We start from the raw sequence: 17,451 nt of genomic DNA, 5'->3' as shown, positions 1-17,451 counted from the left end.
TATTACAGCGTTTACTAAAATAATATTAAAAAATTTAGTTCCTCCACCAATAATGTTAAATCGAAGCTTACCTTCATAAGATGAATCAGGGAGAGAATTAGGTTCGACTGTAAATCTTCTTCTCTCTGGTAAAGTAATGACAGTTTTTTCCCAAGTTCCACAAAAAGTATTTCTGTAGTACATAAGCCTTTCTGTTGTTTGTGTAAATTTAATTTCTCTCAATGGTCTTATTTTGATGGTAAGCTTCTTTGCATAGGTCAGGTTAAGATGTGCACACCACTTCCGCCAAAATCTGTGATCTATTTCTTCAACGATGAATGGAGATGGTCTTTGTCTGCAATCTCGTATGTGCGGGGCCCACTCATAAGGCAGTTCAGCTCTAAAATTTGGCTTTATTAGAGCCATGTTTTTATCATTTTCCATATACGAGTGTCCCCTGATGGGGAAAGTTACCTGTACTGACTTAAACCTCTTTTGCACATGCACCATGTAATGAAGAAAACGAAATACTGTTGTATTTTTATTTTGTCCTCCGCACGAGTCGGCGAAGATGTGCAGGTTTTCAACACTTTGTGGTAAGTGAGTATTTAAAAAGTGGAATAACATCTGGGTAACATCATCACTGCCCTTTTTACCCTCTGATTCAGGGTATAGGTAAAACACACTTTTACTGTTACTTAAAGTGTGCACGTTAAAACAGAACACTGATAACTGTCTTTTGTAGTAGACATCATTGGTTGTCACATTGGGTACACATAAATTTTTCCCCAAAATCTATACATATTGCTTCAAAAGAATCGGTCTTTTTGGCAGCTAGTCTTGCTTTACGCTTTAAGTCATAAAACTTTTCCGCTTTCAACTTGTGCAGTTTTAACTCAGTATCTGCTGCCCTTATTTTGATTTCAACTTCTTTCTTTTCACCTTCAGTCGCAGAATTTTTTAAGTCATTTTCCAACGATTGTTTTTTTAACATACATTTGATCACAGAAACTGCAGGTGTCTGCTCTAGGATAGCCGAAGGAAATATTGTAACATGTATTGAAAATCTTTCTGTATGAGTCAATAGAAAGCCCAACATTTGGGTTAGCCACTTTAAAAAGCTTGAACATTTTTGATACATTGAGGTCTTCTGGCAAATATTTTCTTTTAGAGTCCTTAATACAATAATGAGCTCCACGGCCATTGAATGATTCTATATGTTCTTTTATGAGCCGAATTTTTTCTTCGGATAGCTTATGGTTTCTGTTCAAGTGTTTGCCTCGCTGGTCTTTAGGAGACATGCCACTAATTTTTAATGAGTTAATCAAGTACTCAACTTTTTTCTTCGAAACCCCATGAATTGCAGAAAAAGCTTTTCTGCAAACATCAAATTCGGTAGTCGCTCCTTCCTATACAATACACCTCTAACTTTATATTTACATGACACATCTTTTAACTTGGCGTTTTCAATACCTACCCTAGGCCTACGCTTTTGGACTGGTAAGATAGATATCAGGCCACATAAGTAAGAATTCTGCTCATTTGTGTTTTCTAACAAGTTAAATCTGTTGATTATACTATCTCTCACCTCGAAAGGTATTTTATCAAAGCATTTTTTCTTGCATTTGCAGTCGGATCCTTGTTCGTGACTCTGTACCCTGATTTTCTTAGCTACATCTCGCATTCTTCCGAATCCTTTTCTTTTTTTCGACAAACTTTGAACAAAAACTCCACCACTGTCACTTTCTTCTGTATCACAGTCATTCATTTTTAATTAGAAGTACAGTAATAATATTATAAGGCAACACTAACTCAATTTACACTTTAAACAGTTAACACGTATAGCCTTAACTAACCTCTCTACCAAACAAACAAAACACTGACACTCATGTCAAACGTAGGCCTACAGCATTGTCATAACAGCTACTGTGGTTATACAAAACACCAGTAAACATAATTATTGAAATCAGTAAAATAAATGTACGAATGTTAAATAATGTTAAGTAATAATTATATTGTATTTTAAGAAGACTCTGTAGCCTTACAACGAGTTTTTACTTCGTGTTGTATGGAAGTAAGCGTGCGTTTAGTCACTGACTTGACTCCTTCTTCCCCAGGACGCTCGACACTTGACCCCTTCTTCCCGCTAGGGCTGTATTTTCGATCTATTATTTATTAGTGACTAGACCCGTTTTTCTCACAAAACTTTATATTAATGTGAAGTACTCAGCCATGGCTACCACAATCCAACAACAAATACAAATTGTGAAAAGTAGTGACTTGGCCCCTTTTTCCCTCTACCCCTTCATATTCAAATTAATAGGGCAAAAGCAACATATTATAATGTGGAGTCCTTAATTGGTAGTAAATAAATTAATAATTACGCTACAAAATCTGTAATAAGAGTTATGTAATAGCTGTAATAAACTAAGGGCATTAAAAAAGAAACTTGCGCGTAAATATTCAACCAAAAACATAATTATAGAAATATGACAAAATCAATGACAACTACCTGACTTAAATACCTAACATAGCACGTAACATCATTAATAAATACAAAATTTTCCTAATTATATTATATTACTGTAACTGACAAATTCAGTTTAAGATCATATATGAGTATATTTTTGGTTTACAATTTTAAACACTTATATTTATGTAAGAAATATTACACTTATATTACAGAAATATTTATGTAATACAGATGATGAAAATAATTTAGTCCTACTGATCTCTAATGCTACGAATATACAGATTTATGATACAATTACAATTACACAAATTTATATAATTTATTGAAGTCTGCTATTGTCACTCAGAAGGCTTAAGTCTAGGGAAATCTCTAATTTTTTCTCCTCTGTGAGGCGTCTCTTTGCGAGGATTTTTTGTTCTTTTTCGTGGAAAAATAACTTCTCTGTTTGGTAATATTGGTATTGATGAGAGTCCCAGGTTGTAGCGCCAATTTGATGTGTGTCACCCCCACGTTGACTGCTGTAATTTGCTGAAAGGCCTTTACCTTGACTGCGTCAATTTGCTGCGGATCCCCTCCACGTGGTTGTGTCAATTTATTGTTAGTCGGTTCTTTAGTGTTGTTGACTCACCATGTAGTTGTACGCCTTTTTGTCACCAGTGGCACGTTGTTGTACCATGTTGCTCATCATGGTATTGGTCGCCATCTTGCCCAATGCTAGCTGCATTCCCTTGGTACTGCTTAAAACTTATTAAATTTGAATGTCTGTGGTGTTATCACCAACAACAAGTCTGTGTGTATCTCAGGTTTTAAAATATGTTAAGTAGTGATTAAAAAATTTAATATCACTTCATCACACTTTTTATAAAGGGGATATTCAAAGAAAAGTCAAACCAAGTGACCATGAGATTAATTTATTCCATGTCACACTCTCAATACATATTATAATTTCACTCACCTTGCAATGCTTTGATAATTTAAAAGACTAAAATAATATCCCATCCTTCATTAAAATTTCAATACACTATACAACAGATCACTACTATCCCAGGAGAATAAATAATAAATAAATAAATAAAAATGCCTTTATTTCAAGCGTCTCTCAGTGTACAACTGTTTTACAGAGTAACTCAAGTCAAACTTAAAATTAAAAACTACACATTATTTTCATGGACAAAAAATATAATTAAGACGTATTCATAAAATGAGATTTTACTCTAGACTTAAATGCTAGGATGCCCATTTGTTTGAGGTCACAAGGGAGGTCATTATAAAGAGTAGGGCCAAAATAAGAAAACCCTTTTCTACCCACCTCTAGTCTGACCTTTGGAAAATGGAGTAGCGCATCCTGCCGGGTGCTTCGCAGAGCCACCCCCCCACGAGCAACGAGTCTTTCCACCAGGTACTGAGGCTCCTGCTGTACCAAGACCCGGTGGATGAGGTTGCAAGTCTGCATCCTACACACGGCATCAGTTGGCAAAAGACCGGCAGCCTCACGATAGGCAGATATACGCTCCCGTCTACGAATGTTGTAAACGAAGCGCACTGCGGTGTTCTGCAGCCTCTGCAATCGGGACATTTCCTCCCTGGTAATGCTGTTGCCGTATGCAGGAAAACAGTAATAGAGCACTGACAAAACTAATGACTGGACCAGCTGCAGCTTAGCAGATTCTGGCAGTATTGATCGGTACCTGTACAGACCTCGCAGCCTTCCTAAAGCCAACTGGGAAACATGAGTGATGTGATCTGAGAATGTGAGGCCCCTGTCAAGCACCACTCCCAAAGTCTTGACAGTATCACTCACCATCAACATTTTGTCACCAAGTTTAACGTGCATATCTCCAAGCAGGATTTTTTGACAGACAGTTGGCGGGGCAATATGAAGAATCATGCATTTTTCAGCGTTCAACTTGAGACCATGCTTCCGTGACCAATCATCTATTCTCTCCAGATCAGAGTTTACCCCTGCGAAAACTTGGTTAATGGAATCTGACTCATAAGAAAAATGCAATTGACAGTCATCAGCATAGGCATGCACCTTGCAGTGACTCACACAGTTGGACAGATCTGCAGTGTAAAGGGTGAACAAAATGGGCCCCAGACAGCTCCCCTGCGGCACTCCCCTTAATTTCTCAAGGGGAGGTGAGATATCGGTACCCAGCTTCGTCACCTGCAGTCTTTTTTCCAAGTAAGACTTGAACCAGACAATTGCATTCTCATGGAAGCCGAAGTGCTTCAATTTCGCAAGGAGCAAACTATGGCTTATGGAATCAAATGTCTGCGAATAATCAAGCATGATTATAGAGCTACACCTGCCGGCGTCCCTCGACCCAAAAACATCTGCAAACATATTCAGCAATGCAGTGCAAGTGCTGTGGTTCTTTCTGAACCCTGATTGTAATTTTGGAAGCAAATTTTCATAATTAAGGTATTCAACAATCTGGCGAATTGCTAATTTTTCGAGTACCTTGGACATTGCTGGCAAGACTGAAATTGGTCTTAGTTCACTGACATTTGAGGGATTATGTTTTTTAGACAATGGATGAACTATACTTTTTTTCCATGACTGTGGGAACTCACCTTTTTTCAATGACGTATTCATTAAGTGAGTTATAGCTTCGATGGCATATGGACTGACGGCTTTTATCATTGCAATGCTTAACTTGTCCACTCCAACGGCTCTAGAGGTTATTTCATTTATTACCGATCTTACTTCATACTCTGATACTTCTTTGAATTCAAAACTCTTTTTTTTCGCCATTGTATATCTCTTGGTTGTATGAACTTATCAGATCTTCGTTCACTTGATAGAATGATCCCATATTTACAAAGTACTCATTCATTTCACTGACCTTAAATGCTTTTGGGGGGAGATTATTATTCTTTTTACCAACAATATCGCTTTGCTTCAGACACCTCCAAAAAGCTCTTGGATCCTTACAGTCTGCCAGTTTATCTGCGAAGAAGTTCTTTTTTGCGTTTCTTATAGCCCCATTCAATCTATTTCTCGCTTTTTTATACTCCGTCCACTCAAACTCCTGCCTACTCTTTGCAAATTTGCTCCTTAGTTTATTCTTCAATTTTGTTAACATGATCACTTCCTCATTTCTCCAGGGGGCTTTTTTCTTTGTCACTCTTTTTGTAACAAGAGGTGCCTGTGCATCATAAATATCTATGATCTTGGAGGTTACAAAAGCGTTTATGTCCTCCGTATTATTCATATCTTTGGCTGCTTCCCATTTAACATTCTGTAGCATTGCAATTGCGTCAGTTATATTAAACTTTGAAAAATCTCTGTATGTCACAAATCTGGCGATACATTTCTCTCTCTTCAGTTTCAATGTACAGTAAATGAGTTTATGATCAGTGATGTTCATTTTTCTGTAATCCGTTATAGTTGTAGCATCAATAACGTCACACCTCTCTAACTGCATTGCTTTATTAGTTATTATGTGATCAATCAACGTAGCAGATCTGGCAGTTACTCGTGTCGGTTCTGTTATGTGTTGCACGCTGTTATAGAGTTTTAGGAGGCGACGGAGATATTTGGTTTCATGGCAGGAATTTGACAACAAATCTATATTGAGGTCTCCTAAGCATACGACTGAGTCAACCTCAATTGCAATGTCTACAAAAAGTGTCTGAAACAAAGAGCCGAGACAAGTGTAGCTCACATGCGGTGGTCTGTACACTACGGCTACACAGAGTTTAACCCCTCTAATCTTGAGTATCAAGGAAATCAGTTCTATGCCTGGATCAACACTCGTTATTTGGATCCGCTCAAAGACCATCCCCTGTTTAATGTAGAGAGCGACGCCACCTCCAGTGCCAACTGCTCGGTCAGCTCTCAGGAGAGTGTAACCAGGTATCTCGTAATGGTCAGAGGGGGTACTTGGACTAAGCCAAGACTCTGTGACGCCGAAAATATCAAAACCGAAATCAGTTGTCAGTGCAGACATCTCATCAAAACCCGTATTAAGTGAGCGCATATTCAAATGCGCAACACACAGGTTCTCACCAGTCCGTTTCCCGACACCCCTGGGGAAGCCGGTCCTAAACCTCCCTCCTGGGATGGTAGAGGGCTCAGTTCCGGATCCAACCCCAGGGTCAGAGGATCCACCTGGGAAGTCGTAGCCGCCGACCCCCCTATCAAACGCAGTGCCGCCGGGATCACCGCTCCAAACAAGGAAGCCAGACGCGCTACACCCTTTCGATTGAGATGCCTCCCATCGCGGGCGAGATGTCTCCGCGCCACCCAACAGTTGGCCTCCACGAACATGACCCCAAAATTGTTACACATCAGATCAAGTTGTGTGTTGAAATCGTAGAGAGCTTTATAACCAATGTCAGAGCGAATTATTATGCTGTTTACATATATTTTGGAATTTGGAAAATGAGTTTTTGCAGTAAACAGCAAATCAGCCATGTCATGGAGGGCCTCGCGCTTACCATGGCCACCGTTGTATCCTGGACCTCCCCTGTAACCCCATCCCAGGTCGTTCGTGCCAACATGGATATGAATTATATCAAGACTGTAGCTAACATAGCTTAACAATACTCTCTTTAAGTCACGGATTCGAGCGCCTGGATAACATTCCAGAAAGGCTCCTTTCTCCAACAAACCAGGTCCTACATGACGGATCATTGAGTCACCCACAACTAGAACATTCTTTAAACTTAACTGGTCAGTAGTCACAACATTATTAGTTTCTAGTGGGGTAACAATATCTGTAGCGTTACATTTCTCTTTCTTACTGCCAACTTCAGTACCCATGCTGTCACGAACACCCCAGGAGCAGCCAGCGGCCCCAGCATTTAAGCGTGTCAAATGTTTTCTATTTCTAGTCTTACGCTTTCTTAGATTAGAGTTGTTCTGCAAGTAAGACACTTCACTTGCTTGCACATTTTCATTTTTTCCGAAAGATGGTTCCGTAACGGTATTGTTCACAGTTGTACTAAGTACTTGAAACCTATTCCTACAAACTACATTCGGAGTACCCAACCACACCCGCCTTTTACCGCGTTTCTTAGACCTAACAGAGGTCCAATTTTCACTAACTTTTTTTTCCTGAAACTTGTTTTGTGAGTTCTTGACAAATTTTTTTGAGTCACTCATTTGTTCAGAAGGAACACTAGGAACTGATTCATTTTCAGGGCAGGTCAGACGAGTGTGCCTGCGTAACCCCCACCACTCTTCAAATTTACATAAATGTGAGTTGTCTAGGCAATAAAATTGTAAAATCTGCTTAGCATTAACTAAAACGTTAAGTCCACACTCAAATGAGTTGCTCTGTTGGAAACATGGCATTTCTAGAACTTTGTCTTTACCAATATTGAACACTTTGGCCATCGTTTGAGCAGAAAGAGCATTTGAGCCTGCTAGCGAGTCAAAATGGAAAGCTTTACATTCCTCCAGGTCACAAAATAACAGGCTCCAATGAGAACCAGAGTCCTGATTTGGGCTTACAGAGTTACTCAAACAACAAAATGCAAACTTTAACATGGGAGGGCAAATTTGTTCAAAGATGGCAGGAGCATCCACTGGATCGCAGAGTTTTAACAGATGTGTTTGAGAGGGTCCTAAAAATATTATCTCATCCTTATTTGTTACACTTGATGACATAGCATCGAAATATGAGTTTAAGGTGTTGTCATCAGTCCACAAGTTCCTGTTCCACGATGTTTCTGTATTGCTCTCCAAACATGCTACCTTATCACTAAGAACAACAATTTTACTATTTGCAAGAGCTACGGCATTACTTAAGTTAATGTTTTTTTCTGACAGCTGAAAATTTCTTTCTCTTGCATTTTTTAAATCACTTAAAGCTAAATTCGTTGCTGATTCAGCGTCTCGACATTGAGTTACATAATCTTGAAGCCTTTTTTCCAAGTTACTTATTTTATTTTTAAAACTAACAACTTCTTCATCCACTTCATCCTGAATTTTGAATGAATTATTTATTTCTTTAGCCGTTAGTTCCTGTTGAATTTCAAGTTTTGTCTTTAATGACTGTATTTCACAATGAGAAGATTCTAACACTTCACGCTGAGAAACAATTTCTGAATTTAGATGATCAGTCCTTTGCATTAGCAGCCCAATAGTAGATACCAGATCATTTAAGTCTAGATCAGGATAATTTGCTGTCAAAGAATTAATTTGGGAACTAAGATTTATAATCAACCCTTCCATGCTATCATCATGTAGGGCATTGCATTGATACTGACTTCTTGTCATTACCATTGTGATACTATAATACGAATAAAAACAGTATTCAATTTAACAATCTTATATACACAGAACAGGACAGGAAATTATTTACAAGTACATTAATTATATTACAACATATACAACAGCATAATAAAAAGTCCAGAGCCGAAATCTCCCTAAGCAGTCGAAGCGATGAAACAATCCCGATGAGCCAGTTGTAGTCCACCTCTGTAGCGGGCAGCAGCAGTTGCAGACATCGCGCGGCGCCTGCAGCTCCAGTGATACCGCTGTGACTTGTGTGTAGTGCAAATAGCAGCAGGAGAATTTCAGGCGAAAAGCGGCAACGACGATCTGGTGTTCGCCGAAAACGGCAAGCGCCTTCAGAGTCAGTACCCGCAACCCAAACAGGTAAATTTATGGCTCAACCGGACAGATTGGCAGCCTGCAGTTCTGTGACGTCGGAGCTCGTCCGTCAGTCCTAGATATCAGAACCTCAACACGAGGTCGATCTCCACAGCAGGTTAGCACAGCACATTAATTTACTTACAGTTCGTGCTTCACAGAGCGAGATACAACCGGTTGAACGTCAGTACCCGTAAATAGCGTTGCTAATGGCCAAAACACTGTACAGTTAGTACGAACAGTTTAAAACCCAATAAAATAACGAGACCAAATAAACACCAAATTTCAGTAGCAGCCAGTGCTACTGGCCAGTGCTACTATCACTCAGAATCAACACAACCTCCTTGCTTCAAGTCTGGTGAGAGAAGACCGAATCTCCGTATAAAACTACGGATACCGACTCAAAACAATACTCATCCCCTCTCTCGTTCAAATCAGCGTCTTCACGAATAAATATAATTTGATTCTTTTCTTATAATTGTCGAAATTTATCACGTTTACTATAATTAATCAATTTAAGTCTTTCTATTTTCTTTTTATTATTTTTTCAAAGCTTTTTATTTAAATTTTTAGCAACATGTCCTTTATGACGTCATCAATATACAAGTCATTCATCCCACAATTGGCTTTTCTGCGTAATTCTATTTAGTGTTTTTGTAAAACACGAATTTTGGTTATGTTTACTTCATTTTAATTGATCAAATCTTTTCCCGTATAAAGTTCAATAAATTTCTTCTCTTCGTTATTAGTTAAATAAACTTCAATTCCGACATGTGATTCACTGACGTCACAGTCTGCCGATTCATTGACGTCACAGTCTGCCGATTCATTGACGTCACAGTCTGCCAATTCCCCGCGAATATTCAAATGTCGTAATTTGACCTGTTACAGTATTGCCTGATTACCTTCTGTTACACTCTTCTTCCTAAAACACAAATTCGATAAATTTGACAGAATTTTCCGTGGCATAGTTTTGAGCTGCTATTATATTTATTTGATTAAGGCAGTTGGAAATTGCAATGAACCAAATATAATGTTAGGAAACAATTTTATTGGTTTAAATTTTAATACAAAAGCTGCAATTAAAAAACTCAACTTAATTGTTGATTTTGTTTTTGGAGACTCTGAAGATCATTCTTGAACTACTATCCTAAGTAGGGCTCTTTTTAATCCTCCTGGATGTTTAATCCACCCTCAAATGTTTTATAGCTACGCCACTGAATGTAACGAAGTTACTTTGTTACATTAGACTTCCTTACGTCTTTTTTGGTCTTTCGATACTCCGTTGTATTGGTTTATTTTTATGTAGACAAGAGTAATTGCCTGCCATTAATTACGTTGTAAAATCAAGGTTCAATGAAATAAATTTAATTGCGCTGCATCCTGCAACATCCAGCTTTGAAAATGTAATTTAAATATACGTATACTAAACTACGGAAAGGGGTTTGAAAATACAGTGATACATTTTAATAGGTTTGCCAGGTACTGAACTAAATTAAATTCAGGGGAGTACAGAGCGAGAATGCGCGGACTGCTCATTCCACTATTCTAATACACGGGCTATCTGTAGTTGGCAGGAGGGGCCCCTCAATCCCTACTCTTTCTGTCCGCCTGGCTTGATCGCCCCATTAAAACTCAGGCGTGAGGAGATCGTACATAGTGATGGAAATTACGGTTACTTTGACGTAATAGGTTCCAACGTTACGTGACGGAGCCGTAATAGGTTCCAGTAGCCTATTATTTTTGTCACCTATTACGGGACAGCTCCGGCTCCGCCTGGCGCTGTGGCTCCGCTCGCGCTCGGCCGGTCTGTCACTGTCACCATATTATTTAATGGTGACAGTTACGTTACAGCCGTAGCTCTCGTAACTTCAGCAAACACCCGTCACCGCAAACACTGATAATTCAACTTAATTTTTGAAATTACAGGTTAGAGTTGCAATACTAAAACATATTATTATTCGTAATTCTAAATTGCTTATGAACTAGTGTGTCATTTAAAATTTACTTAAGTTAAGTTACTATTAAGTCTTAAACCAGGGCTATAAAGTTGATAAGCCAATACCTTTTAGAATGTAATTTATGAGATACAACGTATTGAAAAAATATACAAAGTATATTACAACTACAATATGCAAGTAAAAATATACAACTAAAAAAACTTGTACTAAAAATATGTCGGCATTATAAAACAACAGCTCTTAACACAGTTTGCCTGACATATAATAAGAAAACTAAACTAAGAACAACTAAAAAAACTTATTGCACTAAATATCTGTTAGCATTTAAAAACAACAGTTGTTCACATCGTTTCCCTGATAATCTGGTACGTCGTTCTGTAATTATGTATCCTGCTTTTGAGAATAATCTCTCACAGGGGACCGATGTTGCCACTGCACAAAAATGTTTTTTTACAACTTGTGACAACAGAGGGTAAAAAACTTCATTTTGTTTCCACCACAGTAGTGGGTTTTCTGAGCGTCCGATGCATTCCTCGTCTAAATAACGGTTCATTTCAACAATTGCAGCAGATGTCTTTGAACCTGAAAATACAATGAATTATTGTAAGTGGATAATAAAGTGTTTTAACACGTAATTGAATATGACAGCAGATGCCTTTAACCCTGAAAATACAATTATTTTAAGTGGATAATAAAGTGTTTTTTAAACCCAATTTAATATGGTTTACAGATTAATATATTTTAACGTACCTGACGGTTTCTTGGATGCTATCATCTTATCAAGGTCTGCCCAGATAGAAAACTTTGCCTGTTTTGTAAGAGGCTGATTTCCATCGTCTTTTTCCTGACTTCCACTGACAGACGTCACAGAAGTGCTTGTCTTCTTGCTCCATATGGCTGACATGAGCTCAGTGCAGTAGGTTTTTATGGATCCAGCTGATTTTTCATCTGAAAATACTGCAAGCTTGAAACGTGGATCTAACAACGTCGCCAAAGCTATAGTCTTGCTGTTTTCAATGTTAGAAAATCTGGTTTTTAGTCCTTTGAGCAATTCATCAACTACACGTTTGGAGACTTCGCTTAGGGTTTCTTTTCTCATTTTATTGCAGACAGAAACTAGTCCATTGATAAATCCAATCACTTGGCTAGCTGTAAGGTAATTTTCCCCAGAGATATTTCTGGTTACTTCTTCAAATGGTTCCAGAACCATTACCAATTCGGAGCAAGTCTTCCATTCATCTTCGGTGAGCACTGGAATTTCTTTATTGATTAAAGCCACTGTCGTTTTAACAGCATCCTTCAACTCTGAAATTCTTTGCAACATATAAAATGTTGAGTTCCATCTTGTAGCTACTTGTAGAACTAGTTTTTTGGGTTCCAGTCCCAAATTTTTCTGTACTTCCCTTAGCTTCTCTGTAGCACTAGTGCTTCTTTTAAAATGAGAAACTATAGCTTTTATGCGATCTGTTAAGCTCTGACAAACCTTCAATGCATCCTGCAAAATTAAATTAATTGTATGGGCGAAACATCCGAAGTGTTTTAGTTTTAGTTCATTAGTTATAGCCCCTACAATATTACTGGCATTGTCAGAGACAATGATCATGATTTTGCCTTCAAGGTGAAATTTTTTTACAATTTTGTCTATTTCTACCGCCAAGTTTACACTTGTATGAGAAGATCTGATGACAGAACACTCAAGTAAAATTGATTTTAATTCAAAATCGTTAGAAATGTGGTGGGAAGTTAGAGCCATATAACTCTCTGTGTTTGAAGAGGTCCAAGTGTCAGTTGTCAAAGTAACATTTGATACTGTTAGCATTTCTTGTCGAACAGCATTCAAACACATCTCATATTCTGCTGGTATCATAGAAGATGAAATGGTTTTTCTGTTTGGCAGAACATAGTTTGGATTTAGACCATTGACGAACTTTTTAAAACCTTCGTCCTCTACTACTGAAAAGGGTTGGTAATCTTGAACAAACACATTTAAGAGGAGCTTGTCTAGTTTCTTCTTTTGGGTTTCACTAATTTTTTTCTGCTGAGGTATGAAGGACCTAATGCTTGGTTGGTTATTTGGTACAATATTACACATTGAACTATTAGTGGCAATGTTGTCAGAATTTACATTCTGCATGGCAATGTTGGTGTTCGATGTAGTCCTGTTTAAAGTAGAGGCCAAAGAAGGAACAGCAAGGGGTTCAACCACATTTGATACCGGTAAGTGTTTCCCTCCTGGCGGTGGCAAAGCAACAGTGGTATGTTTTCTTTCTAAATGCTTTCTAAGGTTAGAAACTGTAGTTTTAAAACTTGCCAATTGACCACATAAATCGCACCTAGCAATTTTACTTACGGGATCCGTAGTTGTGAAGTAAGACCACAAATAACTAGTCTTCTGTTTTCTGTTCATTTTGTTTCACACACCAGTCACACAAAATTAAAGATATTAACTACAAAAACTGAGTGAAACTATTAAACACAATTTTATTAATGTATAAAACTAGTGGAAAAAGTCCAAAACACTACTATTAAACTATTAATACGGTTAGAACTGTCAATAACCAACTTGAAATGCACAAACACGATAGTAGCCCTCAGAGTCAGAACGCAAGTGCATTGAAGTTTTCGTGTCATAACACGACACGAATGGTCTGTGAATCACGTGTGAATGACGTGACAAAACTCAAATATAGTGACAGCGGTAACGTAACGAATCCAGTGTCAGTGACACACCGTTCGTTCCGTATTACTCGTAGTTTTTGTAATAGGGTGATGGGTAGAAGTGACAGATCCAGACTGTTTCTCAGATAGCCGTTTACTAAGTAACTGTTATGTTTACGTGACAAAAATAATAGGGTGTTTGTTGTAACCTATTACAACGGTGACGGCTACTACGTGGTAATAGTGTTATTAAATCCTATTACGTTCTGTAACGACCATCACTAATCGTACATCCCCACCAACAAAGTCATGGCGGGAGAAACCAATCTGTCTACAACTCATTGTTTAGTGAATGAAAATGGAGGGCGTCGGTCAAAATGACCGACATGCGACTGATGACGGGTTAAATCAGATAATGAAAAGAACGCATGCGTCACTCCGCGGGAATGTTCTCAATGTCACTGCTCAGTCGCGACTGAACGTACACGCCCCAACAAGCGCGCCACGTCTTTCTACAGATGGAGGGGGAAAGCTACACGCGGGCTCAAGGCTCAACTCATTCTGACCACTATTCTAACAATAAATATACCTACTTGTGGAGTGTCGCTCCGCCGCGCGTGCGGTCGGGGGTTATTAGCTTGGGGGAAGACATTGAAAGTGCGGGCAGTGTCAGTGATAGCGATGCTGATTGCTCCGGCAGTTTCGAAGAACAAATCACCGATGACAACGACTGCATGGCTGGGATTACTCCTTTAGTGGATGATTAAAGTAAGTCTACACAGAAATAATTTATTCATAAGTTTTTATTATTCATTAAATATTTATTCATAGTAATATTTTATTTTGTTAACCAGCAATATCTTGGAGTCGTGTAATTTGAAGGGAGTACAATGCCTAGATACGCGCATCACTTAATGTCTGCAGTAGTGCTAGTAGCTGCCAGCCGCACCTGCCGTCCCGCTTCTCGCATGGCGCACAGTGCAGACGCGCCGAACCGCACCGCCTTTTGGAAAGTTCCGCTGACCGTCGCACATACTGGGCGCGCCGAACTCCTTCCCTCACCACAGCTGCAGTGCTATCAGTTAATGTGCAGTCGTATGGTTATGTTGTGTCGTTTTGTTTAATAATTTACACGATGTGCAGCTCTGAAGATGAAGATCTGTTTTTATTTTGTCTTCTTCAATCAGAAGAGGAGGAGAAGAGACAAAAAAACAATGTGGGTTCATCCTATAAATGAGAAAAGGAAAAAATACGGGGAATTTCACCACCTTTTCCCCGATTTATTAAAGGACAAACGGAAATTTTTCAAATATTTTAGAATGTCCCCCGAAAAGTTTTATGAGCTATTGAACATGCTTAGGCCTTTAATTGAAAAACAAGACACATATTTTAGAAGACCAGTTTCACCTGAAGAAAGGCTTGCGATTTGATTAAGGTAAGTTATTAACTAAGTCTTAACTAAATACCAAAATATGGATGAACTTACAATAAAGTAGTTTTTATTAAATATATGCAAATAATGTTTTGTAACTTTAAATATTTTCAGAAACCACAATTTACTCATTAAATTTTTTTCTTCTTCGGTTAGAAAACATAACATCAAATGTGTTTCAGCAATAAATTATTATTTAACAATGTATCGCTGTTCAGAGCTTTTTTAATAAACAATAGGCTATTTGTTTCAAAAATGTAATGTATTTTATCTGTAAGAAAGCAAAGTTTCAAAAATAACACACAAATTATGCATACAGTACTTCCTACATATTACAATAAATTTTATCATGTGACGTTCTATCACTTGACCCTGCTGAGTTTGAGGTGTATGAATAGTTACTGGATCCATCAGGTGAAACAGCAAACCGTCCCTCTTGTGCTCCTGGGTATTGTCCCATCCGACCAATAGGAGTTGGTAGTTGCGGCATATATTGGGTTGTCTGAAAAGGAACTGGTGCTGTGGGTGTAGGATCTGCGCGTAGACATGAATGAGCGGTGTTATATGACCCAGAAATGGCCTCTAGCTCTGCATCATGAATTATTCTGGAAATGTTAGATTTCACTCTAATTTGTAACTCTGGTGACAAGGTTCGTACCACAGAGTAATAAGGAATATACAGAGTGCTCGCGCCATAGGGAAAATTGACTCGGCCAGAGCGGCGACGACAGGGGTGGTGGCAGCTCGCAGACCGTCTAGCTCGAGCCCTGTGTGTTGCCACTTCGTGCGCGCTCTGTACTGTAGTAGAGAAAGAATCTGAGTCGGTCGGCCCGGCACTCGGCTTTCTCTCAAACCCCTAGCCCTGTTGTTACGTTACTACTCAGCAAGCGTTTGCTTCCTGCCTGTTTTATTCTGCATTTATATGCACCTATTTAACTTGCTTTACAATAACTAAAATTGCGCTAAATAAGTGAGTAGTAAACTAATTAATTATTAAAAACGGGAAATTACATACAGGAGCAGTAATGGAAGAAAAACATAAAATTCAACAAAGAGTTTACTGTGTTTGATGTCAATAACTGTGTTTAGAACAATTATTTCACAAATAATAAAATGTCGTTCATAAAATTGTACATTCACAATACTATTTGTTTCCTATAAAAATACAATGTTTAGAATTATTGTTAGCAGATTTATCATGTATGTCCTTTTCATGAGAATACGATTATTTAAGGGGATCCGCCTCCTTCAATATATATTTTTAATTTTTTTAAAAATATTATACCATATGTATTTTTTTTTAACTTCATACACATTAAAAAAAGACTTTTGACTGTTATAATTTTTGTCCTATGTTTAGAACATAAAATTTTTTTGATTTTGTAAATTTTGAGGTCATTTTTTGCGTTTTTTATAATGTTGAATAACTTTATGCAACTTTTAGATTATAGGAAACATAATAGGTTAATTATATACAAATTTACAAACGTTTAAAAAAAATCAAATATAAATATTTCCAAAAAAAATATTTGATTTAGAATAAAAATTTTATTTTAGCTTTTAGAAGGTTTTCCATAATCTAAAAGTTAGCTCATGGTGTCAAGATGACATGGTAAAAATTACAAGGCTCTATCTTTTATGGTTCCATAATTATTTAATGTTTAGTATAGTAAAACAGGTAAAAAATGAATTTGCGCTAGACTGCGTTCAAAGATTAAATGATAAAATACATCTATTTACTTTCTAAAATTCTCCTCCTCCATAGGTTTTTCCTTCCATTGCTTTTTTTGTCTCCTCCTCTTGGATTTTTCTTGATTTTAGCAGCTTCCTGTATTTTTTTGTATTTTTCTGTAGACCTTGCTTTACGAAGTCGAAGGCGGTCTGAATCTCTTTTCTTGGTGTGACTTGCAGTAGAAGCACCTGGAGAAAGTCCGACTTGGTCTAGAAGCTGAGTCATAGTTAGAAGATATCCCTCATTGTAAATACATATACCCTCTCCTACTGCAGCCATAACTCTCCTCTTTGCTGTAAATGATACTTTAGGGCATTTACTCCATGTAAGTCCGTGTAAGGATTCATTGGCGTTTTGAGTTTTCCCCAAAGAGCATCGTTGTAAAAGATCTTTCTCTGAGAGCCTTACATACAGTGGAGTTATATGCTTTACTACATGCTCATTTAGTGGTGTCTTTATAGCTGTTAGATTTTCTCTAGGAGCACTTCCATTTGCCAAGTCTCTCTGATAAAAGCACCAGCTTTCTTTCCCAGGTGGACACACTGTACCGAGGAGATTGGTTAGTTGATCTACAGTGATCAATTGTGGCAAATATAGCTGTTTTCGTTA

At 37.9% G+C, this 17,451-nt stretch overlaps 1 protein-coding gene across 1 annotated transcript; it reads right to left on the bottom strand.

The window, feature by feature from the left end:
• Window positions 1-10,754: 10,754 nt before the first annotated feature.
• On the bottom strand, window positions 10,755-13,958 carry LOC124370543 (zinc finger BED domain-containing protein 4-like). Its single transcript, XM_046828831.1, has 2 exons — window positions 11,771-13,958; window positions 10,755-11,602 (listed from the first exon to the last, which is right to left on the bottom strand). The coding sequence occupies exons 1-2, from the start codon at window positions 13,425-13,427 to the stop codon at window positions 11,319-11,321; spliced, it is 1,941 nt and encodes a 646-aa protein (XP_046684787.1). The 5' UTR covers window positions 13,428-13,958; the 3' UTR covers window positions 10,755-11,318.
• Between the last annotated feature and the right edge of the window lie 3,493 nt (window positions 13,959-17,451).

This window comes from Homalodisca vitripennis, unplaced genomic scaffold (assembly GCF_021130785.1).
Source record: "Homalodisca vitripennis isolate AUS2020 unplaced genomic scaffold, UT_GWSS_2.1 ScUCBcl_268;HRSCAF=1861, whole genome shotgun sequence".
NCBI lineage: Eukaryota > Metazoa > Arthropoda > Insecta > Hemiptera > Cicadellidae > Homalodisca > Homalodisca vitripennis.
The sequence above is the reverse complement of the archived record's forward strand: the minus strand, read 5'-3'. Positions and strand labels throughout refer to the sequence as shown.